This window comes from Lontra canadensis, unplaced genomic scaffold (assembly GCF_010015895.1).
Source record: "Lontra canadensis isolate GAN:19392208 unplaced genomic scaffold, GSC_riverotter_1.0 scaffold3, whole genome shotgun sequence".
NCBI classification, from domain to species: domain Eukaryota; kingdom Metazoa; phylum Chordata; class Mammalia; order Carnivora; family Mustelidae; genus Lontra; species Lontra canadensis.
Genome location: NW_022630997.1, coordinates 47837657 through 47864938, shown reverse-complemented (window position 1 = coordinate 47864938; position 27282 = coordinate 47837657). Strand labels below are relative to the sequence as shown.

Here is a 27282-nt window from a genome sequence, read left to right as displayed (position 1 = left end):
TCAAATTCTTAACTTCAGGTAGAGCTTGTGTCAGCTCAAGAATATCTGCTTATTTTTATGAATCTCGGTTCTCAGATAATTGAACATACTAATTAATCACAAATATTTTTTTAAGATTTTTATTTATTTATTTGACAGACAGAGATCACAAGTAGACAGAGAGGCAAGCAGAAGGTGGGGCGGTGGGGGAAGCAGGCTCCCCACTGAGCAGAGAGCCTGATGCGGGGTTCGATCCCAGGACCCTGGGATCATGACCTGACCTGAAGGCAGAGGCTTTAACCCACTGAGTCACCTAGGCGCCCCAACCACAAATATTTTAAAGACCTATTAGTTAGCTGCAATATCTGGGTTATCTACTTGCCTGCTTCAAATGTGTATTTTTTTCTTTTGATTATTAGTCAGAGTTTTACCTATTGGTATGTCTAGTCACTATTTTATCACATGATAGAAAGTATGTATAGAGGAACCTCAGAATGTCAAATGATGTTATCTTTCTTCAGAGCAGGTTTCCCCTTTCTATTTTAGGGAGATGAGAGGCTGATAATCTCAAGGCAATCAAGGATTCAGCTGGGTTGGGAGTAGGATGAAATTTTAGGAAAATAGATGTTGGTCTACCCCCTTGTTTATTTGTGTTCCTGAGCTTTGGCACTCCTGGATTTTGACTGAGTGCATAGTAGATTTTTATCTTCTCAATCCTTAAAGAATACAAGAGGAATTCTTTTAGAAGTTTCGGTTTATTTCTTTATCCTCAGCACCAAACAGCTAAAAAACAAACAAACAAACAAAAAAAAACACAGCTAACATCTTCAAGAAGAGTTCTGGCCTGTGTTTGAGTTTGGCACATCTCTCCTGCCAAGTCATTTTATTTGTTTATTTGTTCCCTAAATACCAAAAGCCTGGTTAGGCTTTCACTCTGCCTTTTAGAAACTTTTAGCCTATCCCCCCCCCCCCCACTTCTTATGTGACCTCAGAACACACCAACCATCCAGTGGAGAAAGTTTCCAATTTGTCATCCCAAACTTGAACAATCACTAGCTTTTCTTACTCCCAGAAGACACTTTCTACCTGGGCCAAATCCAATCCTCAGACTGTACTAAGAATTAGTTAATGCCTTCAGGGAAAGAAATAAATGACTATCAGTAGCATGCCTTAGAATTGTTCTCCGTTCTGAAATTTTAGTTCACTTGGCCCTTTTGGTTTCCACAGCTCTAGGAAGTATAGGTAACTTATCGGGGTTGTTCTAGGTATTGCAAAAGAAAAACTGGCCTGCCATAACCTACTTGGAAATGGAAAAGCAATTATATTTTAATAGCTCTAACTAGTTTTTAAAACTCCTTATACTGAAACAAAATGGACTCTCCTGCATTTTCCATTCATTGGCTTAATTTTGAAATCTGGAAAATCATACAAATATTTGATTCTCTTTTATTTCTTCACCTATTTGAAGAATCATTTCCCTTAAATCCTTTTTTCTTCCAGTCTCAATACCAAAAAATTCTACTTATTTTTTTATATTTATATTGTTTGGCATCCTGATCATCCCCTTCAGGAAACATTCCAGTTTGCCAATATCCCTCTTAATATGCAAATATGAGAAAATATATACTAGCTGCTGTCATAAAGCTCAGTGAAGGAAAAGAGACAGAACCTCATACGAAGATTAATAAACTTACAAAAGAAGATATCTGATGAGCCATTTTTAAAATAAGATGAACAAAAGAGCAAAAAATCATGTTATCAAAGAAAGAAATTATACAAAATAGAGATAAGAAGAAATGAAAGCTTTTAAAATGAATTAAAGCTCCTAAAAATACTAAACATAACAAAAAGAACACTATTCTTTTCAAAGCCTTTTTGCACAGATTCTTAGAAATAGATCACATTTTATACTTTGCTTAACTCAGAAAATTTAAGTGTCTTTTGCCCAATGTCTAAATGTAATTAACTAGGTAGATTTTCTTGGTTCAGATACAGATATTTATTTTACACAGTTATACCCAGATGTACCAGATTACCAAAGAGTGTCAAGTAAGTACTTTTAATAGAGGAATTTTAGGAAATTCCTTTTAAACCTTTTATTATTAAACCTAAAATTCCTTTTAAACCTTATCATAAAAGTTTAACTAGAAATGATCTACTAAAAAACAGACAATTTGGGGTGCCTGGGTGGCTCAGTGGGTTAAAGCCTCTGCCTTTGGCTCAGGTCATGATCCCAGGGTGCTGGGATCGAGAGAGCCTGCTTCCACCTCTCTCTCTGCCTGCCTCTCTGCCAACTTGTGATATCTGTCTGTCAAATAAATTTTAAAAAACTTTAAAAAATAAAAACATAAAAAAATAAAAATAAATAAAAACAGACAATTCTATTATTTAAAGAGAAATGTCCATGATAAATTCTCTCTTATACTATCTAAAGACATGTATTTGGAACACAAAATACATTTATTAATATTATTAAGGTTTTAGACGAGTGAAAGGATTCATTTTGTATATATATAATATATTCTCTATATGTTTATTACTATATAGATGTAGATTTCATACATTTAAAAATCAAACAACTAAAATGGTCAGTATTTTAACAAGGAAGATTTAATTCTAAAAATATATAGCTCTCTATCACCCTTTAACATATTAAGCAAATACCTGTGTAACTACTTCCCTCTCTTTAAGTATTTAGGGATGCATTTGGCACCTGAGGCGTCTACTTTGAGCTTCTAATAATATGTTTGTTTTCCCAGAGCTGTTGGTGCCTGAAAAATTCATAGATACATTTGCAGTGACTGTAGTTTAGAGAAGAAGGACACGAATTTGGGTCTTTTGTGTTGCTTCTAAGAATTTCTCTGAAAATAAATGTCATTTAATATGTTCTTAACTGAGTAAGTTTATGTAAAACATCATGGCCAAAAATCTAAATTTGAAAAAAAAAAATCAAATCCCGAATCCCCCTTTACCTCTAAGTATAAGCAGCAGTAGTCTATGTTTAAAACTATAGTAACAGGAAGAAGTATTCCACCCCACAATTAGCCATAAGATTAGAGGGGGGGAAATAACCCTGAGAGAGGTGCCAATCTTACTTAAATTCATGGCAAGAAGTAAATGAGAGCAGAGTTGACTTAGGCCTGGGCACAAATGTGACACCAGCCATTATTAAAATGGGAAAGAGATAAGAGAGGTGAAGTTGGAGAAATTTAAGACAAGCTTCTCTAACTTTATGAGACTGTATACTTGCCATGTTTAATATTTTATCATAGTAAGATACAAATGAAACTCTCCAGTCCAGCAAATTAGACGAACCCAAGCTGCCACTAGGAGGCAAAAGAAAAGCTATTATAAACATTCAGAAGTTTGAGCTAATGCAAAGTGCCTAACACGTTGCCTGGCACCTTGTAAGTGCTCATTACTATTAATTGAGTTGAATATTAATTGAACTATAGCTTTACTAAAAGCATGCTTCCTGAGTTAGGAGGCCTGGGCAAATGGCGCTAAAATTAACTGACAAATTCAAAACTACCTATTTTTAAAATGCATGATAAGCAACACAGGAAGCTTTTACAACTAGCCAGCAAAATCTGAGCTTTCAATCAATAATTTCTTTCACCGAGGTGTGAAGCATGGAGTGGATCCAGAAGCACAGATGGTATTTTACATCTGCACATGCAATTTCCTTTTTCTCTGTTTTTTATATAAACCTCTATTTCATTTTTTAAAAAAAGAATGATAGAATTTACCAGTAAAATGTAGCACTACTTACTGCCTTTGGAAATGTTGCTCACCTCCATTTCACATTTTTAGCAGCGATTTAACTATCTTTCCGCATGTGTAGAAAGATTTCTTTTTAAAGTATAAACTCCCCTTTACTATATCCTGAATAATTTCAGAAGGTTCAGTTCCTCCAGAGATCTAAAACTTTTCTGGTATTTAAAGTAAATACTTCTCCTCATCCTTACCCCTATTTTCTTAAAATCAGTGCTAACTTTTCATAGATTCTTAAGGCCAAAATAAATCTTGGAGATCATGTTAATGCAAACATCTCTTCAATATATGAGTAATGAAGTCCTAGCAAGGTTGGTGACTTGCTTAAGTCACTTTGCTGGCTCATGCAAGGGAGATGAGGAAGCACCCTGCATCACAGTCCACAATCACAGAACAACATGTAAAGAGACCAACATTTTAACCACATCTCCAAAACATTGATTTCCAGACTCCATTAGAATGCAAAGCCGTTATCCTTCTAAAGTAAGCCAGATTCATTTGAGGATATAAAGAAATATTATTTTCAAAATCTAAGGGTATTTCTCAAGGAATTAAATTCAAGTATCATGTTTCATAATCATATTACATTAAAAAGGTAAAACATTAAAATCATATTGGACCTGGAGACTATAGTGACTATATGGTGACTATAGCTGTGACTATAGCACGGTGACTGTAGTTCAAAAATAATAATTAACAATAATAATATCAAATTGTAAATTTTGGTTAGGGATTAAATAGCAATATTACAACATAAACAAGAAAAATATTTAAAAAGAAATGTTCCAAAAATATATATGTTTATAAAAAATAAAATTAAAAAAAAAAAGAAATGTTCCATTTACCTTTAGAAATGTATCCTACTGAAACAAACAAAGGAGTTGATATATTCTCTGTCATGCTGATTACTCTGGCCCAGATTGCTCTTCTGAGCCCCAGATTTGAACGAAGTTACTCTCCAACATTTCCATTAGGCTATGTCAAAACTGCTACATCTCTATCATGTCTGATACCAAACTCACAACCAAAGAAACCATGAACCCATTCCCTTGCAGTGTATCCCATTTCAGTGAATACCCCCCACGTCAGGACACTTGTGTTTCCAGAAACCCACACATCCTTGAGATCTTCTCACTCAGCCCCATTCTTAATCCCTTCACCAGATCCTGTCACTCCACTAAATACTCCTGACATTTATCGAACGCCCTCTATCGCAGGGCTACCACCCCCTTCTCTAATGCCTTCTCAGTTCTCTAATGGGTCCTCCAGTAGCCTCCCAGTAGTTTTGTACACATCTGCTCTTGCCTTTAGTCCTCTTTCCTCTCCAGAATTACAAGTCATGTCACTTTCCTGATTAAAATCCTTCATTGGCTTCCAATTGCTTTATAACACCTAAACCTTAAAAACAAACATACCCAAAATGACCTAAAAGAAACAAATGATGTGGCCCTAACAGCCTCTCGATCCCACCTCAAACGTGCCTCTGTCCCAGCCCTAGTCCCTTTTCTGCAGTTTCTAGTTCCACTATTCTGGACTCTCCTGCCCATGCCTGCCTCTGATCTTTTGTCCTGTTCTGTTGGCTTGACGCACGTGTCTTCCCACCTTCACTCATCTGCTCACTCAACTCACCTCTCATGAAACTTTTGTAAGGAAACCTTCCATGATACACCTCCCTGCAAGACTAGTTGTGTATGACTCCTCCAGACCCAACATCAAAATTTATATTTTTATGTGACTATTTTATGGATAGCCTCTTACTATAATATCTATTTTTATTACTTACTCACCCCACTAGCACCTAGGATAGTAGCTGACACATAATACCTCTTCAATGATCGCTTACTGAATGGATGAAACAATTAATAAAGGTGAGAGAAAGGGAGGAATGGAGAGGGGAAGGAGAATGAGGACAGGAATGATTTATAATATGAAACACACCAAGAGCTTAAAAAGTTCCACTTCAAGTTTATTTTTAGCCAACTGTGAACTAGTAGGACATACATTCTAGGTCATAGGCTAAGGTCACACTTTGACCAAACTAATCCAAGTTGTCCAAACCCCAGTTTATAGACTTTCCCTCAGGGGTAACCACCACATGTAAGAGTATCCTGAAAGCCCTCCATTTCAAAAACACCATTTTCAGTCTTTTTGCTGAGTTCAGTAAACCCTTCAAGCGGGCACTGAGTTCCCCAGTGCAACTCCAAGTCCTGGAGAGACTCATATCTACATCTAAAACTGCACAGCTATGGTGCTTACTAACTAGTCATATACATTGTAGAAAGCCCTAAAGTATGATTGCTTTAAAGCATGACTGCTTTAAAGTCATGTGTGTGTGTGTTGTGTGCATTTGTGTCTCTAACGTAGAGGAGCAAATCAGCATGGAAGTGATTGAGAAAGGTAGCAATAAAAAGTTACTCCCCACTAAATAATTTAGGAAAACAGAATCAAGGCAACTGTTATGGTTTATACATTTTTCTCCCTTGTCCTTTTAACATCAGAATCCTCAAAATTCAGGGTGAGTCTAGCAGGCCAAATATAATTACAAGAATGCAAAAGCAGAGAGAGATAGAAAATGCCAACGCGCTATAGTAGAGCACTCTATTTGATTATGTAACTTAGAATATTGATATAATTTGGCTCCCATTAAAAGTTTTCTTAAATTGGAATACAGTTTCTAAGATGCTCTTAATCCACTTCAACTGGAACTTACACCATGAATTTCAAGTTACCAATATTCATAATATTTGGGAGGGCAAGACATAATCCATATTTATAAGTTTTAGAGACAAGATTTGCATTCCCACTTTGGTTTCCCTCATGCTCTGTTGACCATATTTTTTTGTGTGGGGATATTTTTGAGATTCATTCAGGAGCACAGGCCATGCATAAGAAAGTCTGCTTTATAAACTCAACGGAAGAGTCCTAGGGTTTGAAAAAGCCACCATAAACACAGACATGAGTGTCCATGGCCCAGCTCGCTGCCAGCTTTCTGCCACAGGTACAGAAGGAACACAGTCATAGAGCAGGACCTAAAACTAAGATCTGGGAGATATGCACTTTAAGGTAAAATTTGTACCTAATTTTTTTAGGTAATAATTTTTACTTTTAGAAAGTCCCAAGGAAGCCAATAAATCTATGAATATCTCCTCTGGACCAGGTAAGACAATAGAAAACAAAGTAGTTGCTATCAAGCGTCTATGATATAATTGGGAAGATAAGGCATAATTCATCATAAGATAGTCACTAACATAGCAGTTTATATAAAGTACTGGGGAAGAAGTAAAATAAAAAATTGCTACAGTTCAGAGAAGCATGGCTTCAGAAGTTTTTTTGGTTTGTTTTTTTTCTAGAGGCTTCATATAACAGGTAGAATTTAACTTAGCTCCTGGTCGGATCCAGAGAGGCAGGGAAGAGGTAGCAAGGGGAAACCAGGATGAGTGATAACCCCAAATGCTTGCATTTCTTTATAAGGAGGCCCTTTCTTTCAAGAAAAAAGAAAAAATCATCCCTGTTACATAAACAAATAGATTGTTTTGCAGGTTAGAGACATTTTCTGCTGGATTAGGTTTTGAAATTATATTTTTCCACTTATCTTACAGCATCTATAAGGGGGTAGAGATAGAAACATCAGGGGCCCCTGGGTGGCTTGGTGGGTTAAAGCCTCTGCTTTCGGCTCAGGTCATGATCCCAGGGTCCTGGGATCGAGCCCCGCACTGGGCTCTCTGCTCAGCAAGGAGCCTGCTTTCCTTCCTCTCTCTCTGCCTGCCTCTCTGCCTACCTGTGATCTCTGTCAAATAAATTAAAAAAAAAAATTTAGAAACATCAGCAGGTTAATTTCTACCTTTCACAGAGATTTTGCTGTTCATAATTTAAAACAAAACTACTGAGGTATGGAACAAAATTGCGGAAGTTAGGAATATATTTGGAGAAACTGATGTTAATGAAAAAACCTGAACTAGGGACAGAATTCCCATTTAGAGTGTTTTACTGTTAAGTCTCAAAATATAACAGATTTGCTGACGCAAATTTTCTTCTCCTCAGAGAGGAAAGTTATTATTTTATTATTTGTCATTCTTATGCTTAAGCCTGCTCATTGGTATTTAATCAGCAGGCATCATCTTCCTCCTTTTACAGAAGTGCAGAGAAAAGGAGAAGTAACATGCCTAAAGCTAAACAGTAAATCAGTATCCCATTCTAGAATGACAATTCTCAATCCTTTCAATTTAGTTGGATATTTGATATTTGAACTATGATACAAAATTTTCACTAATAAGCCAACCATTCTAATCATGTCCAAATGTTTCTCTCTCCTTCCTCAGTTCTGATAGAGCTTATAAATTTTTGAGCACTTCAATTTCATTGCATCTCAAATATAGATTAATGTGGCAACAGTAATAATTATTGGAAAAATGACTGTTGGCAGAAGCATTTAAAAATGTTTAGTTCTCTCAGCTCTATATTCAACTATATATTGAACAAGAATATGAAAGTTACAAGCAATGAACTATGTAGAAAAAGAACACAGGACATAGGACATGATGGAGTGTTTCAATCAATCAGTAATAATATTATAATCACCCCCTTTCGCTTATTGAGAACTTACTATTCCAGAAATCACACATATATTATCTCCAGTGCTAACAACACAACTCTAAGTAGGGATTATGAGATCCATTTAACCAGCACCAATATTGTGGCTCAGAGATTAATGAACTGGCCCATGGTCACTCAACTAGTAAGTGGTGACTCACCCTTTTCTTTCCATCCTCATTGCTAGTACCTGTACCTGATCTCGGGTCTTCATCACCTCTCACCTACCATTTTGCTGTATTCTCATGAATGTACATCCACCTATTGCTGCTCCTTCATAAGTATCACTTGTTCCGGCCAGTTGGAGTAGTTCAGTCCCCCGACTAGCCATCTATCTCGAGCCTCTTTGCCTCTGCCTGGGATAGTCTTCCTGGTTTTTTCTTGTTGTTGTTGTTTTTTCCTAGTGAGTTTCTTCTTCCTTCAGGACTCAGCTTAGGAGCCCTCTTTCTGAAGAGTTTCCTGACCCCAGCCTAGCAGAGCAGGTGATACCCTCCTCTGAGGCCACTGCATAACCCCATTAAAGGCTGAGCTTACTCACTGTTTACATCTACATGCATGAATCCCTCCGAGAGACTGGGCGCTCCTCGAAATCAGGAACCATGCTTCAGTTATCTTTAAATTACCAGCACCTAGAACAGTGTCTGAAACCTAGCTGGTATTTAATAAACAGGAATACTTATACCACATGGGGTAGAAATTTAAGCTGAACACAAAATGATTACAGATGACATGGAGCATGTTAATTCTCTTCCCACTACAATGTCATTGAGGTTGCAGTTAGCAAAGGAACCAAAATGTTTTCTTTCAAAGCTATGGAGAGAATTTTTTAAAATTGCAAATCAAAGAATTTTTATGCTGTGTTTTAGTTAAAAATTAGATCAGTTACTCCTTCTTTTGCTGTTCATTTCCCCTGTTACATTTATTAATTATCAAAGATATTAGTTAGTTTGAACAACTGCTTGCTCCCTTATAGTCCATCTGTGCTCTCTTCTCAATAATGCATTGAAGTCGTAAGTGCTAGATTTATTGCCTCAGTGATTTCCATGGCACAAATTGTGATTTCACTACAGCACTGAGCAGAAGGGAGAGCTAATGGGCAAGGCAGAAAATGCTTAATCAATATCACTCGTGGCATAAGTTGAAAACCCTAAACGCCCAAGCAGATTTGGAAAAGGGCTACACTCAAGGCTCCAGTCTCTAGAAATGCATTTACTGCACCATGAAGTTGAGAATCATTTTCTTTCCTCCCAAATTCTCAATTACTCCACAGGCCTCTTAGGGACTCACTGAATCTATGAGTTGCTCAGCTGATCCACAGGAGAAGAAATTCCTGAAGGAATGAGTTGGAAATATATTATTTCCAGGAAGGGCCTATGTCCTCCCCCACAAATAATGTTGCTTTTTTTTTTTTTAAGATAAAGTATGTATTCTACATCAACACAGAGAAGAAAATTTCAGACATTGAGTGCTAAAAGAGATCTTGAAGATCAGGTCTCAAACCTTGGAACTGGGAGAAGCACCTCTAACCTGGGTAGTCCCAGGGATGGACCATAATATTATGAGTCAAGAGACTGACCAGATTTTGGTGACCAGAAACCATCAACTTCCTATATTAATTAAATTCTCATGAGCAGAGTGTAACGTGAATGCTGAACCAGGCAGACATTTCTGTAGTAGTCATGCCTTCTGACAGAAGCCACCTGTGTGTTCTGACAATAAAGCAACTGTGGGTGTTGGGGTCAGGAGGAGCAAGTGTGATCCGGGAATCACTAAGCATCCTGTATAAAGACTTCTGCATTATTAAATTTCTTAAAACTTCGAATCCCTTTAAATACCCACAGAAGCTACCTAATTTATTAGAGAAAGAGTCTTCCTTTCTTCAAAACCATGTTGCTAATGTTGTCAAGTAAAAAGAAAGGGCCCAAGATGTAGCCCCAGCACCATGACACAAATATAAGCCACATAGCTGCCTCCAGACTTAACACACTGTGAGGAACCAACAATCAATATAATGGTCACAAACAGATCCAATACATTTCCCAATGTTCTTTCATGGGGACACTACCTAGGAAATGTCTCAATGTTAAAAAGGGTAGTTTTATTTTTCCTGCCATCGCCATCCCTAAAACAGAATGACCCTATCCCACTATGTTACTTTTCATTGTCTACCACAGCCCAACATTTCAAAAATGTTCTTGGAATTTTTTTTATTATTGTTTTTAAAGATTTTATTTGCTTATTTGACAGGCAGAGATCACAAGTAGGCAGAGAGGCAGGCAGAGAAAGAGAGGGGGAAACAGGCTTCCCGCCGAGCAGAGAGCCCCATGTGGGGTTTGATCCCAGGACCCTGGCTGGGATCATGACCTGAGCTGAAGGCAGAGGCTTTAACCCACTGAGCCACTCAAGCACCCCTGTTGTTGGAATTTTATGCGTGAGCTATTATTTGCTAGAATTATGTGAACTGTTATTTCCTAGAATTTTCCATTCTTAATTTATATTTTTAAATTTTCCTTCAGAAGAAGCTAAGAAAACCTGCATTCTTCAGTTACTAGTAGTTGCAGCTCAACAATAAGATCTAGTTCATTTATTTAAGAAACTGTGTAGCTTTGCTCCTACTCTGCCACTTCTTATGTGTCCCAATTTCACGTCCTATAATAAAAAATTATAAAATCATTGAAAATAAACAAATAAGTCATTCAAAATACATTAGTTCTTCCCCTAGGCATTTGGGATGGTTCCCATTACACACTTTTAAGAAGTCCAATTTACTTACAAAAACTACAAATATTTAAAAAAAAACACACAAAAAACAAATATTTTATTAAAATGTAAGCTGAAACTAAAAAAAAAGCATATAAGAAAAGAATAAAAATAAAAGGTAAGAAAAATCTAATCAGTTCTCTATTAGGATGAGAGAGAGACATGGTAAATTCAGTAGATAATATAATCATTTTCCAAAGTCAATACCAATTCAAAAAAGAGTTGCCTTGTTTCGACAAAATTTCTCAAAGAGGGTGAGATCAGAGGCTCTACTGTTTCCTTACAAACACAGAATATCACATGCCGAAAGGCTTCTTTGTATCTATACTCAAAACTAGTCTCAAGTTTACCAATTTTTTAACTTCCTATTCACATATACTAAATGAGGATAGAAGCTCAGCAACAGCAGATGATCTATCCTCATATCTATTATGCCTTGAATTATCCTCAAATGACACAATTCTATGCCTGAAGTGAGGAAGGGTAATAGGAAGAAAATACCCAGGATGCTCCTGTTGGGATAAAGTCACTAACCATTACCAAGTTTTGAGGGGGTGTGTATGTGTGTGTGTGTGTGTGTGTGTGTGTGTGTGTATACACAAACATATACTATGCTTATATACATAAAATATGCATATATAAATATATACTTATCATACATTATAAATTACACACAATATATAATATGCTGTGCATATAATATGTTTATATTAGCTCATGTAATAGCAGAACCCCATTAATATATTTTAAAACTAAATCTCAGGGGACAATTTTGAATCTTAAGAATATATCAGTATAAAAATTTATTTATAATTCTGGAGTCCCAGGTAGCTCAGTTGGTTAAGTGTCCGACTCGATCTCAGCTCAAGTCTTGATCTCAGGGTCGTGACTTTTGTTTAAAAACAAAAACAGGGGGAGCTTTGCGCAGTGGCAGTATTGTAGACAATGAGATTTATCCGAGGCGCGATTATTGCTAATTGAAAAACAAAAACAGGGGCCCCTGGGTGGCTCAGTGGGTTAAAGTCTCTGCCTTCGGCTCTGGTCATGATCCCAGAGTCCTGGGATCGAGCCTCACATCGGGCTCTCTGCTCAGCAGGGAGACTGCTTCCCTTCCTCTCTCTCTGCCTGCCTCTCTGCCTACTTGTGATCTCTGTCAAATAAATAAAATCTTTAAAAAAATAAAAATAAAAAAATAAAAAACAAAAACAAACAAAAAATCTATTTATAATTCTATTCAAAGTTTCATTCAATGGAGAACTTCTTCTTTAGTAGCCATGAGAAAATTACAAAAAACATTTTGATACCTTAGATCAGTTTAGATTTCTAATCCTTGCATTAGATTACCTTAATTGTATATTTTTGCAAGATTCATATCAGTTTTTCCTTTCCAATCTTGGTATTTTGATAATAGATAGCTAAATAACAGAATGAAAAATTATGAATTCTTAATACTATCCATAATGGTATAAGATTAGGCTTTTTCACAAAGAAGACTGTATCCCATAGAGAATCTATCTGGAATCTATTTCTATAAATTAAGAGTCATCCTTTGTTTCATCACTTATATCATTCTGGCCATTGATTAGCAATATAAAGTATAGGACCTAACAATAAGGAAACAATAATAAAAACTTTTACATAAAGTTCCCTTGTATTATTTTATAGTTGTATCTTGGGTATCAGTGAATGTCCAACCATGTTAAAAAGAGCTAAAACATACTCTCTAAGGTATCTTGATGATAATGAAGATTGTTATGCAACCTCAGGCTTGAGCTTTAAGGTCCAAATATAGCCTAAAACACTTTGATATTTTTAACTGCATTTGATATCTACTTTGAACCTTGAGTTGAAACCAAATCATTTTATTATTAATAAAACAAGGTAGGCCATTAGGATATAATACTTCACATTTTTCCTTTATGTACTTTATTTTTAATTAGTTTGACCAAAGCCATGGTTGAAAAAGATTATCTGCATACATATGTGGCTGATCATATAACCCTCATCAAGGATACAAACATTTAGTCTGTTTATGATCACTAAGAAGCTAAAGACAGACAGCCTATGAAGTAAGGTAACAGAAAATGAACCTACAAAAGGACAGTTGTAAATGCTAGGTGAAACTGAAAAAAAAAAGAGAGCGGGAGAGACTAAAATTAGAGTGAGACAATATCGGTAAACTCTAATAAAAACTAGATACTCCCCACCTCTAACATTATTTCCAATCACTCAGATCAGTCACCCCTTCCTCGTAGAATCCATATGTGCTAATAAGTTAGAAGTTAATCTTTATATAAATGTCAACAAGAAGTGTTTTATTATAATATAAAAGCTGTATTATCAGGACCAACTTTTTAAGGTTTATTAACTTGGGACACCTGGGTGGCTCAGTTGATTAAGTCTCCAACTCTTGGTTTCAACTCAGGTTATGATCTCATGGGTTGTGAGATAGAGGCCTCAAGCCAGGCTCTGAGCTTAGCAGGGAGGTTGCTTAAAGATCCTCTCCCTTGGCCCCTCCCCACCGCTCATGCATACTCTCTCCTTTTCTCTCAAATAAATACACCAAGTTAAAAAATAAGATAAAGTTCACTATCTTTGTGTCATATAAAAATTTGAAATAAGTTAACTATTAATGTTATATTGATAATTATTAAATTATATTACTGAATTATTTATAGTTAATTAGATTAACTGTATCTATTAGCTCATCCTTATCTGAAGACCTTATATCTTCATTATAAATGTAAGTATATAAATGTGAACTTTGTGAAAACTAGTTCTGCTCACTGTACTAACAAGAATTTTCAAAATTTTGCTAAAATACAAGCCTGTATGACCTTTGAAAAAATCTTTATTCTTTATAAAATTCATAGTCTAGATAGATAATCTACATGAAATAATAGCAATATATAAATAAGACCAAACTAGCCAGCTCAAATATGATGTTACCTATATAAAGTCTCCCAGAAGAGGAAGATCTTTCTTTCCACTCCCACCATAACCTATACACACTTATACCCACCTAGAAAAAACAGTATTTTACTGCTTGCTTGTGAAGTCAAGGAACTGATTTTGTTCATTCAGGATCCCAAGAATACTAAATGACGTATGGATGGATGGATGGATGGATGGACAGATAGAAGAAATGGTACATATTGTTACTTACATATATTTAAATTTTGAAGAAATTCATAGCAGGAGCTCATCCCTACAGAATCAAATTATTGGAGGAGTTCTCATAAAGGCAGTATTATTTAAGCTAAATCCCCAAGAGTAAGATTTTTATGCAACTTAGCAGATGTATATAGAATATTGTCCCATTTAGTTTGGAGATCATCTGAACCAAATTCTGAATTAATTTCAAAATACAGTTGAAGAAAAACTCTTTTCTAATCAGTAAATTATCATATCATTTGAAAGCTCGTTTGGAAGACAGATAATAGGATTCAAGGAATCCTGAGCTGTTGCCCTCTAGGTCCTAGACACGATGAGAAACCCTAAGAAAGTCTGGAGATCAAAGTCCTGCCAATGGAGGGTAAGTTCTCAAGTTCGGACATGTCAGAAATGGACAGCCTATTTTATGAAGAATGTCAAAACTCCAGATAACTAGTGGGAAATTAAAAAAAAAAACAGCTGGAAAGCAAGTAGGATATCAGAAATCATGACAGAAACCCAAATATAATGCCAATGTTGAGAAAAATCCCATACGGTACCCCACCATGAGACTACAATGCCCTGTCACTCACAGAGAGAGTTCTTTCACCAGTCACTTCTGCAGCAGGACCAAACACTGTCATTTGCTGTTTTGAAATGCTGAATGCAATGAGTGATGTTTATTTATACACACTATATTAGAAAATATCAGACACTGTATAACCATTATAAGATCCTTAAGTGGACTATTGCAAATACAATTTCCAGTGGGGGTTGAGGGCAGTAGGGAGAAAAACAAAGAGATTGTTTTTAAACAATTAAAAATTAGCAACTGCACCTCATTGCATAACAATATGAAGAAACAGATTTGGAAACAGCATCAAAATCAGTAGGGCCTTTGAGTCAGTCTCAATTTGGGTCCCATCACTTTACCTGGCAATGGTGCCAATTTAGCAGGCATTGGGCTGTGCAGAAAGATTTACATGTAAATGAAACAGTTTGGGGCATTTTGCTTTGCCTCAGTAGAAGAGAAACGTCACTTTTCACTGGTACTACAAAAATAAAACAGAGATTAACACAGAAGGATCCTGAACAGAGTCCATTACCGGGAGACTAATTTGGCAGGTGAACCAATGTGTTTCTAGGGAGCACTAAAGAGTTTGAAAACTCAGGTGTGTGGGTATTAAAGGACAACATTCTGAAATTTAGAGGAGGAAAATCACCAAATTAAGAATAATTATTTTATTAATATTGCTAAAAAATTATGTATTTCAAATTTATAACTAATATTTATGTAATAAAATACAATGTGTTAATGTGTTAAGGTAAACTTAATTTTAAAATTTTAAATAATTAAAAAATAAAGAAGGATCTTATTATTACATTATAATGCAGCACTCATCATTAGTGTGGATTTTTGAAAATTCATTGTAGCTCTCTACCTCTGTTCGAGGATCATAATCACGTCATTAGACTATATCGTATTTTCTTGGCCATGTAGTTCCCATAAAGCCCAGTTATCCTGGAATGAAATTTCTTAATTCCTTCCCAACTACACTAAATACCCTTTACTCTACTACTTCATTCACTCATGTATTCATTCATCAGTGCTTACTATGTTAAAGGAATCATGTGAAACAATATAAGCCATACAGAAATGTGGTTAATCATAGATTTTTGTGCTCAAGAAGGTTATGATCTAATGTAAGATAAAATATATGCACAAATAAAAGCCACAGAAGACGCAACTTCAAAATATACATACCATTAAAGAATTGTGGGAAGTTCCCTGACAATTCAAGGAAGAGAGAGAGGAAGAACAAGAATGAATAAATGAGTAAGACAGAAATGCCAATTGGGGAAAAAAGAAAACTCTCTTCCTCTATGGAGTCATCCCTATTCCATGTGCTAAGCATGTTAGAATGGTTTATGTTCCATCCAGAAGCCTTGAGGACAAGCACTTGTTTTATCTTCAGCATCTAGCTCACAACACCAGGCCTAGGGAAGGCATTCAGCAAATCTTTACTGAAGCAAATAAATTAATGTGTGAATTCTTCTGTATGGTTTTATAGACACTAGCATATGAACTTATGAAAACCAATGATATACAGTCAACCCCCATTTCTTTCTTGTTGTAAAACTGGAATAGAAGGAAACTGTTTTGTAAAGGCAAAATACATTCAGAAGTGGCAACATCATTTAAATATTTAAGATGTATTTTTTAAAATTACAAAGATAAAGGGACCTGTATTTTATAAGATTCTCCCCATTGCTTAGATGGAGTGGGAACACTACCAAGATTCTAAATTGGCACAATACACATAAAACTCAATTTGTTTTCTTTTTACTCTAAATGCATTTTGGTGCAAGCAATATTATGACCTTTCAAATGAAATTCTATTTTCTTTTTGTTTGTGATTTCACTGTGCAGAAGTTCAGTATAATGTATTTTGAAACAAAAGGCACTGGAAGAATTATCATCTTCCTGAATATAATGGTTTTTTTCACATTATTCTCAAGTTCCAGACACCTAAAAATTTTCAAAATCATATTGAGTCCCTGCCTTATTATCCTATACTTTTGATATCAGGATAGCAATTGTTACTTGATTTTTTATTTTTTGGAGAGAGAGTGTATGTGTGAGCAGGAAGGGGCAGAAGGAGAGAGAGAGAGAATCTGAAGCAGGCTCCACACCCAGCATGAAGCACACTGCAGGGCTCGATCTCACAACCCTGAGATCATGACCTGAGCCAAAATCAAGAGTGGGATGCTTAACTGACTGAGCCACCCAGGCACCCCAGCAATTGTTACTTTGGTTGGCAACTTTGCTCTTCCAAAGTACCAAAATTGGGTACCAAAGTCTGGATTACATGTAATAATTTAAAAGTATAAAAAATAGGGGTCTTTTTAAGTTGAAAGGTAACATGAATTCAGACTCATAATCAAGTACTTCGTGAAAAAAATTCAAATAAATTATTAGTAGGATCAAGATAATTAAAATTAATGATCTGACAGTCTGTTGTACTCAAAGGAATTAACTATTAGAATGCTAAAGAGTTCCAAGAGATAGACTGTTCTTCAAACAGATAAATCAGTTTCAAAGTAAAACATATTATCTCTGTGGAAGAGTCTATAAAAGTAAATATTAAATCACTTCTCAACAAAATAGACTCTTGCCAATAAATCTGGAAAATAACATTATTTCCAAACAAGAAAGATGGCTGGTTTGTTAGGCACCCATAAAGGATGAATGACATAATTAGTAGAATCAGCAAATCAGAGCACAGTATGTATATACATACAAATATACATATATATACGTACATACACACACACACACACACACACACACACACACAAATCCTTATACGTAGACAATAATCACTTGTCTCCCAAATCACCCCATCCATTATCTCCCTTCACTCTCTTGCATAATTTACTTCCCCCAGATTTTGCCAAAGAGCAGAATTTGTGTCTTATTCATGTTTGTTTCTCACTTCCCCACTCCTGTTCTCCCCAGCATCTACCTAGAACCATTTTTACATACAGAAAGAAATAAAACAAGTATTATTTAATATAAAACAAAATAATCATACTACAGATTGATTAAGGTTTCTAATTTTTTTGCACCTTTCATGAAAAAGAGAAACTTGACATCACATAAATGGAAAAATTTCTACCCATTTCCAAGACAACACAGAAATTTCACTTTAAAATTCCTGAAAGTCTCCCTAAACAGTTCTACACATATTTGTATCTGGGAGTATATGTAAAGTTCCTGTCCCAATCCAGAATGATTTTCAGATTAACACTTCTTACAGTTTGTACTAACCAATATGAACTTAGTAAGAAGCAGAAAGCTCTGATTTTGAGCTGTTACCATCTACCCACATCACAAATCCCTGATAAACTGTTTATTTCCTGAGGACAATATGTGCATAGCAGTATCAAAAAGCTGTGGTGTAGCACAGGAAATCAGTGTTCACCCTACTGGAAATAAGATTCAATTGTTGCGAATGGGTGTCTAAACAGTATCAGACACATTATATTCACTTCTCTAGGCTTCAGGGACAGTGTAAATTAGATAAAGTGATAAATGAGCAGTAAAGCATAGAGATTAAGAAGTTAGGCAACTACTGCAACTCACCAGGTAAGTGATTTTAGGCTAACAACATAAATTAAGTCTTAGTTTTCTCAATGGTAAAATGGGGATTACTCTATTTACCTCACAGCAGCCTTTGGGAGGCTTAAGTAAGATAACCCAAGTCCAGGATGCAGCATGGTTCCTAGCACACAATAAATACTCAGTGAAGCATAATGAATGATGTTAAGAAGGAAGATGCTAGTGGCGCCTGGGTGGCTCAGTGGGTTAAGCCACTGCCTTCGGCTCAGGTCATGATATCAGGATCCTGGGATTGAGCCCTACATCGGGCTCTCTGCTCAGCAGGAAGCCTGATTCCCTTCCTCTCTCTCTGCCTGCCTCTCTGCCTACTTGTGATCTCTGTCTGTCAAATAAATAAATAAAATCTTAAAAAAAAAAAAAAAAGAAGAAGGAAGATGCTAGAAATATGTTCAGGTAGTTGTTGACCAAGAGATGGAACAAATGACCACAGCTACTCAGGTAGCTAGACAGAGAAACCAAAAATCATAAATAAATTGAGATAGAACCTGAGGAAACAGCCAGGCAGGCTTTGACACTCTCCCAAGGGAACTAAGCTACAGTGATAATGAGACTTGCTCACCCTATTTCTCATCATATAATATTTCCATTTTATCAATTGCCTCAATACTTAGAAACCAAAATAGTAATTAGTAATAAAATTTTCAAGATGGGAATCAAGCCAGTAGGGAAGATGTTTTCCATTGTTTCTTGATATTGCTCAAATGATACCAAAGATCTATGTTTCTATTTTGACTGTAAGTAAAACTAACATCCTATACACAAAGTTCATGTTTGGTAGGACTGAAACAAATGTTAAACCACCCCAAACACACATCAAGTTGCACATACCTTAGCAAAACCCAAGGCTAGTCTTAAAAATCAGCTTATGTACATAAACAGAGAGCAGAGACATTAAGATGAACAAGAATAAGGTCATTAGTAAGCGCATTTTGAAAAAAATTAAAACACTTCCTTAAATAAATATATATATTTTGGGGTACCTGGGTGGCTCAATTGGTTAAGCATCTGACTTCGGCTCAAGTCATGATCTCAGAGTCCTGGGATCGAGTCCCACATCAGGCTCCCTGCTCAGTGGTGAGCCTGCTTCTACCTCTCCTGCCACCCTGCTTCTGCTCTCCCTCTCTCTCTCAAATAAACAAAATATTTAATAAATAAATAAATAAATAAATAAACAAATAAACAAATAAGTAGGGGTGCCTGGGTGAATCAGTTTGTTAAACGTCCAACTCCTGATTTCAGCTCAGATCATGATCTCAGGGTGCTAAGATTGAGCCCCATGAGGAGTCAGCTTGGGATTCTTTCTCCCCTCCCCCTGTGCATTCTCTAAAACTAAACAAAATCTTTTTAAAAAATATTTTAGTATATATTATAAGTAGCATATCTATCGGTGTGTGTGTGTGTGTGTGTGTGTGTGTGTGTATATATATATATAACAAATACAAAATTGTTATTTGTTATTTGAGGTTGTCCAAAACTGATGTATCACCAAAATTTGTATTTTTCATACCTGATTTAAATGATTTTAAAATCATAAGTAATTGACTACAAGATTATATATATGTGTGTGTCTATTTATGTTGATGGAAGTATACTGTGTATATATGTACATCACTATATGTATGTAGGTTTATAAATATACATGTGAATATATCCAATGCTAACTCTTAGATTTTCAAAATCATTTAAGTTAATGAGAAAATCCATGAGGTTATATTCAGATATGGCTAGCTGCTTAAATTCTATTCACTATGTTATTTTCTTGATATTAACACATCATTAAATTTAATAGTCATTTTCAACTGTACAGAAGAAAATACATGTTAAACATTCATACTGATATTAAGTACTATACCAATTTCAGAAATATTAAAATGTGAAAAATATGACTTGGTTTGAAAAAGTATAATTATGGGGTTAGGTATTTTAAAATAAGGCACATTTAAAAAAAAAGAAAAAAGAAAGAAACTTGAAAGAAAATATGTATGAATTTTTAAATGAATAATGAGAGCTAACTGATATGGTACAAATTAGGACTTGCACTCTGGATACCAGCAGCCTATAGATATTAAATCAAGCAAGAAATTGTGCGTGTGTGCTGCATACATACACATATAATAAATATGTCATGGTTTATTATTTTTCATAAATTGTCACCATAGAAAGTACAAATTATTCACAGTAGAGTTAATTCCAAGTAAGCCAGGAAGCAGAAGTTTCCATGACAAATAAGAACAACTATATAAAACCCTACAGATATATGACCCATAACACATTACAGAGCATTGATTTCCCAGAGGCTAATGTAAAACTCATGTACCAAGTAACAGTTCTATTTTCATATTCTCCTATAACTCAAGTCCATTCATGCTGCACAATTACTTTTGCATAATAATATATTTTAGTTATCTGAGTATTTCATCAGGAACAGCAGGAATTCTTATTTTAAAATGAGCATCTTTATGATGTTTCAATCTTCTTGACCATTTTTTAAAATGTACAATGTCTTCAAAATTTTTGTATGCTTCAAAATTTTTTCAAAAATTTTTTTAAATCCACATAAATAGGAAGAATTGCTGAGGAATTTAATTTGATGAATTAGATTACATTTCTGTCTCCAAGGACTAAACCCTACACATTTGATACATTGAAATGTTCATATTAAAAATAGGCAATAATCTCAAAACAAGTGAATTCTTTTGTTTAAGAGAAAACAACAAAATAATGGCTCAACTGACTTTTACTGGAGAAAAAAAATAAATGGATAGAAGGGTAGGATGGAAAGAGAACTGGCCAAGAGTGTTCTTATGCATGGAGAAAAGGATAAACAACAGTTAACTAACAAAAGAACAAAAACTAGACATTTTTTTTTTCTTAGCTTTAGGCTCTAATCTCATCTGAGATCAGAAAGGAATTTAGTCTGATATGCTCAAACAGAAATATATTTTATCCATTCACAAAACAAGAATGGCAGAAGTTTTTATCCAAGGCAGTTCAACAACATGAATTAGTAGCTAGGATATTAAACAGAGATTGGAGCTGGTTTCCTCAATTCTGTCTACTTCTTAGAACAAGTTTTTATTTCACTGAAAAAAATGGAAATAATCTCTAGATTTTGACATCTAATCACATTTCAGACTACACTTTGTCTGCAACATGTATGTTTCCCTTCTGCTAACAGTTGTCACTCTGAATTTTTTCTCGGATCTTTCCATTTGCTTTCTTTCATTAAGCTGCGATTTGCAAAGGAGTCCCTTCCTCAGTTTTATCACTAGTTTCTTCAAACTAGCACCATTTTCATTGTTTTTTACACCTTCATAGGAGCCCTTAGATTCTTCCTAGGAGTTCCCTAAGCCTAAATTTTAGATATACGGACTAACCTACAGACATTAATGTTTCAAAAAATTTTCACAGTGAAATAGATATTAAGAAATTATTGAGTAAGAAGAGCCAGAATGACTTGCCTGGACAATTCTCTTTCTGCAACGGTCTCAAAATGTGGTGTGTAGATTAACAGCATGGGCATCATATGGGAACTTGTAAGAAATGCAAATTCCAGGCCGTATACCAGACCTACTGAACCAGAAACTCAGGGGAGTGGGGGATTGGAGATAAAGAAGGAAGAGGTGATTTTTACGCATGATAAGGTTTAAGAACTACTGTTCTATTGTATTCCAACATGAGACATAACCAAGTAACACTTTCCGTAGTTCTCAAACCACAGTTCTACCTAGTGAGGAAAAGCATTTTCTGACTTTTTCAATAAAGCTTGTAGTATTTTCAGAACCATTCAGGCTACTTTTTACCTGATAATTTTAGTTAAGCATTAACCGCTTCATCCCAGGGTTTAAAACTGTTGAATTGTACTTAGCAGCAGAGAATAAGGAGCATTAGAAGGATAGCGTGGGGGCACTTGAGTCACAGATTTAACCACAGAGGTAATCAGGTCCATACTCACAGTCAAATCTTGCCCCCAAAGTGGTTTGTCGTTTTATAACTGATTTTTCTCATGTCATTTTTTTCCCCAGATACCTTTATCAATGAATGTGTCAACCTTTCTGGCATACGACCAGCCCACAATAAGTTACTGTGGGGTGCATCATGAACTTCTCTCTCATAAATCCTTTGAAACGAATGCACAGGAAGATACGATGGAATCACACCTAGAGACTGAGCTGGACCTGAGCACAATCACAACAGCTGGCCAAATCAGTGACCATAAACAGCAGCTGACTTAACTGAGCTAATTGGTAGCCAAGGGTTGCCACCAAATTTTGTAACCTCAAGGACAAAATGAGGAAGATTTGTTCATTGTGGACTCTAAAAGCAAAACACAACAAAAATCCCCTGTTAAACAAAAATCCAAGATTTATTCATGAAATAAAGAAGACATGAATTGTTTCAAGTCTACACTTTGTAATTAGCTAATTTGTGCAGTATTTTTTTGACTTAAACAGAGTATGACCCTGAAAAAAGAAAAAGAATCTTTTTTTCAAAACTCATCCTACCTACCTGTAAAAACTGTACAGAGCTAATGTATTTTTCATATTGTAAAGTTTCAATTATAGAAACAACTGGTATGTACAGTACCATAATTTAATTACATTTTACTTTACAAACTTTACACATTTCAGTTTCTAAAACTTTAAATTAACAAAATATTATTTCTTGTGTTATTCAGAGTTACTCAGTTTTGTAGGGACTGTTTTGTTACTGCTTTTGTGCCCAGAAACCTTGACTCTAAAATTCTGTGCTGTGCGAAACATGCACGATTTTTATCATGCTTACTGCGTAGAATTTTATCTACTTCTTCCAGAAATAATACATTAACCAAAAAGGATTTAATTGTTGAGACTTGTAAGAAGTTCTTCAATTACATAGGCAGGTTTTTCTTATAAATGAAAAAAAAAAATCAAAGATTTTTTTTTTAACACTTCTCAGACTTAACTGTTGCCTTGAATTACAGCCTAGTTTCTAAGCAGTGAAATGTAATGATAAAGAGGGATATTTTAACAACATATTTCTGAATGAATTGACTCATTATTTCATTCTTTTGAGTAACCCATTGTTAAGGGTGGGGGGAAGCATGGACAAAACATCACTGGAAACAAAGGCCGTAACCACAGCAACAGACTTTGATACACTTAAAAGGTAGAGCTGCCAGTGACAAAGAAAAACTTGTTACATCTCATTATTTTCAGGCCAAGGTGGGAAGGATAGAGCATAATAATTGTACAGTAGCTGATTTTCTCCTAATTAACTTAAAGTGGTTTACCTAAAAATAACTATCAGTCAGTGCAAAATGTGCCTGGTTTTTAAAACAACTTTTCATTTAGAACTGTGAGGCTATATTTGGGAACATCTCAAAGGAAGTATGAGAAATTTTTCACTTTGTGCGCTACATCAATTCTCTTCTGGGGAAGAAGTCAAAACTTTGAGAGCTCATTCCATATAGATATCAGCCATGGTGGAGAACTTTATAACTCAAATAAACTATAAACACCCTTAATATGTTCTAAATTGTTTATATTGCCATCCATAATGAGATTCACCTCTAAATTATCTGGAAAATAACCCAGAGTAATTTGAAGCCACCCCAGATCATATATTGATTATGTAATTGTATTATAAAGTAAATTTAAATGAAATTCTGAAAACCAACTTTTCAGAGGATTAAATAATCAACTTGTTTCTGCCGATTGCTTGACACAGATTATTGTTTGAAACTGTTGTTATTTTATCTCTGGTATTCACACATTCTTTTGTGTGTTTTTAATATAAAACTACAAGTTTCAATTGCTGTTGCACTAGGAGAAACGCTTTTTTTATGTTGTCATTTTGTATTCATAACATCAAAAATAGGCTGAGCAAATGTCAATCCAAAAGGGTCAAACACAATCAAAAACAATGAAGAAAAGAATTTGTCAAAAACAGCATCAAACTTTCAATTTATTTCTTCAAAAGAAGTTATATCTACAAAAAGTCTAGTCTTATGCTGATTTTTCATGGCAAATTGAAGAGCAGCTTAAAGAAGAATGAACTGAAAAAATGTACAGCAAAATTTTGTTGGAAAATATTCACTCAGAAAAAAAAAATTGGAAGAAGCAAACACTCTTAATAATTTAAGTGAAACTTAATGTCTATCAACTATTTAGCAAACCAGATTTTGTAACATATTTTGCATAAATTGTTTGCTATTCAAAATTTTTTGTCATGTTACATCTAATCTTAATGTTTATTTTTTTCTGATTTCTAATTTCTTTGCAATATATCATTGTCAGTATTCTTAATCCTCTACATTGAGGTTTTGTTTTGCACAGTTAGCAAATTTATAGAGGATTAGTTAGAAGCCATTATTGTGGGCCTGAAATTGGATACAAAATTTTATTTATTATCTAAACCAAAATGTCATTTGCAATTTTTTTCTTCTTAGAAGTTGTCCTTGCAAAGATTCAAACATTTTTTAATTCACATAAATAAGCATTTTATATCTATTTCCAGACATTTTCAAATTGATATATAATTTTTAGAAATACGGTTCCACAGAGCTTCACAAATATGTGCTCTTAACATCCTGAAGCAAACTTTCTTTCTTAAACATTTTAAATTCATCTAAAGTAAATAACTATAAGTAGAAGCAGTCATCTTAGAACCACAGCTCTGTGCATCCGAAGACTTAATACAGTAAGAACCAAATAAACTAAGAATTTTGAATTTCTCATATTTTAAATTCAACCCAAAGGATCTTTTACAAGAAAAAAAAAAAAAAGATGATGATTCTGGTTTATTTGTTTGCATAATTTTTATTCTGCCATGTTCAGGGTCTTGTGGGTTGGTGGAAAAGGAAGTGAAAACCTATTAGAAGAAACTATGTCTGGAATCTTTATCATACATTTGCAATTTATATATTTGTGTCTAAAATCCTTAATTATAACCTATCTTTTTCAGCATTCATGAATCTCTGATTTCCTCTTTCTAACCACGCTGCCCCCAGGTCTCCCTGCCTGTCTATTGCTCATTCATTTAAATAACAGGAATGTTGATGTGTTTGGAGTGGAAAAGTGCAGTTTGTCCCAGCATGGTTACACTATAGCAGTAGCTGCAACAAATGATACATTTGTGCAGTGTTTTGAGATTTACAACCACATTTTACATAAATTATTTCATTTTGTCTTCAAAACCACCCTATGAAGACACATTAATCTCAGAGAAGTAGTGACTTACCCAAGAACACAAGGCTAATAATTGGTGGAACTGAACCATTCTCAAAGTTCAGAGCCTTTTAGTTTTTCCACTGTATTAAAAGCCTCCTCTCTGATCAGAGCCAGAGAATTTCCAGAGATAATGAACAGAATGAAAAAAGAAAAAAGTTTGTCATGTTGTTTAATCCCAATTTAACTCAGTTCTTCTATCTGTATAATATATGAGCTAAATGAACTCCTTCTGTGTGCTACTCTGGGCTCTCACATTAAAACTCTTTGTTCAAAAAGTACAGGAAGTCATAGATTTCTTAACATATTATATCATTTGTAAATGTGAAGATGAGTTGCTTCCAAGAAGTGGATATATGTAGACCCAAGGTACGGACATAAAATGAAGAAACACAAGGAAAGAAACCAAAGACCATCTAAATTGAGATTGTGTGGGTTATAAAACAGATCCACAGTGCGAGGTTCAACACATGTTCAACACATGTTCAACGGAACACATGCTCAATTCAGAGCTAATTGGGAAGACCTTTATAATTTTTCTTTTTTTTTTCCTTTATTTTGTCTCAGCGAGAGTACTTCTTAAATTGTGAGTTTTTTTTAAATTCTGCATTCTTATACCTTTCTTAATAGAGAATAATTTTCTCTATTTCTCCTACTAAAAATGAAATGTAATTTATCCAAACTGATGTATAGATGCCAAAACATATGGTGACAGGCAAACAAAATTTTATTGATCTCATTTTTATCAAGTATCTATCCCTACTCCCTCCTGAATGTTCCAGAAAATCATAAAATGACACAGATGTTAATGTAAATTACATTTTTAGGAGGAAAGAAAACTTGTCTACATTCAACATTCAAGACAAATTTCATAATCCTATTTGAAATCATATCAGGCTCCACAAAGTCCTTGGAAATAGCAATATCTCTTTGCAAAAATATTTTCTAAAATAAAACATCTGTATATGGGAGTAAAGACATATATTTCATTTTGTCCGCTTCTGACTAGAAGACAGATACCATCTCTCAAACTAAACATTCAAAATAAGAATCTGAAAGCATAATGATGCAAACTATTAGTATGCTAAAAGAAAGAAAATCAGATGTATGGGGTAGATGGCAGCACACGAAGGAAAAAGTGGTGGGACTGGGAGAAATCTGGCCTTGGGAGAAAAGGTGAGAAATCTCTAAAGCAGATACAGTAATATCTTACACTGACATACCTCTTAATTGTTTAACCATGGGTAATAGTATAACAACTTCACATAAAAAGTGAAAAAAACACGTAAAAAGTCCCAAGGTCTAGATGGATTGGTTATGCAGTAAGAACACAGATGCACTGGTATTCCAGTAAGAGCTTCTAACTATTGCTATGACCTTCTCAATGCACCACAACTGTCCCTAACTAGAGAGGTACCAAGGGCAGGGAATCCAGGATCTGTGCTTTCAAAACTCTGACATACCCACAAGGGTAGAGTAGACTGACAATCAACAATCGCGCTTCGTTTTACCATCAACTCTAATGGAGAAGAAACACTTAAAAATATATCAAAGTAGTGATGGGTTATTTTTAAAGTTCTCTCATGACTTGCATTATGATTTTATTGTCAGACAGGAGGCTGCTTATGTTCAACA

General features: G+C 34.9%; 2 protein-coding genes and 1 pseudogene across 6 annotated transcripts in view; 2 read left to right on the top strand and 1 right to left on the bottom strand.

Moving 5' to 3' along the window:
• The window catches only part of LRRTM3 (leucine rich repeat transmembrane neuronal 3), a 165812-nt gene extending 141471 nt beyond the window's left edge, over nt 1–24341 (top strand). The window contains exon 3 of the mRNA XM_032842060.1: nt 22465–24341. Within this exon, the coding sequence (XP_032697951.1) occupies nt 22465–22674 (210 nt within the window). The 3' untranslated portion in view covers nt 22675–24341. The remainder of the gene's footprint in view (nt 1–22464) is intronic.
• CTNNA3 (catenin alpha 3) overlaps nt 1–27282 on the bottom strand; it is a 1751355-nt gene that overhangs the window by 1131004 nt on the left and 593069 nt on the right. The window lies entirely within an intron of this gene.
• LOC116858586 lies at nt 12020–12148 on the top strand (annotated as a pseudogene).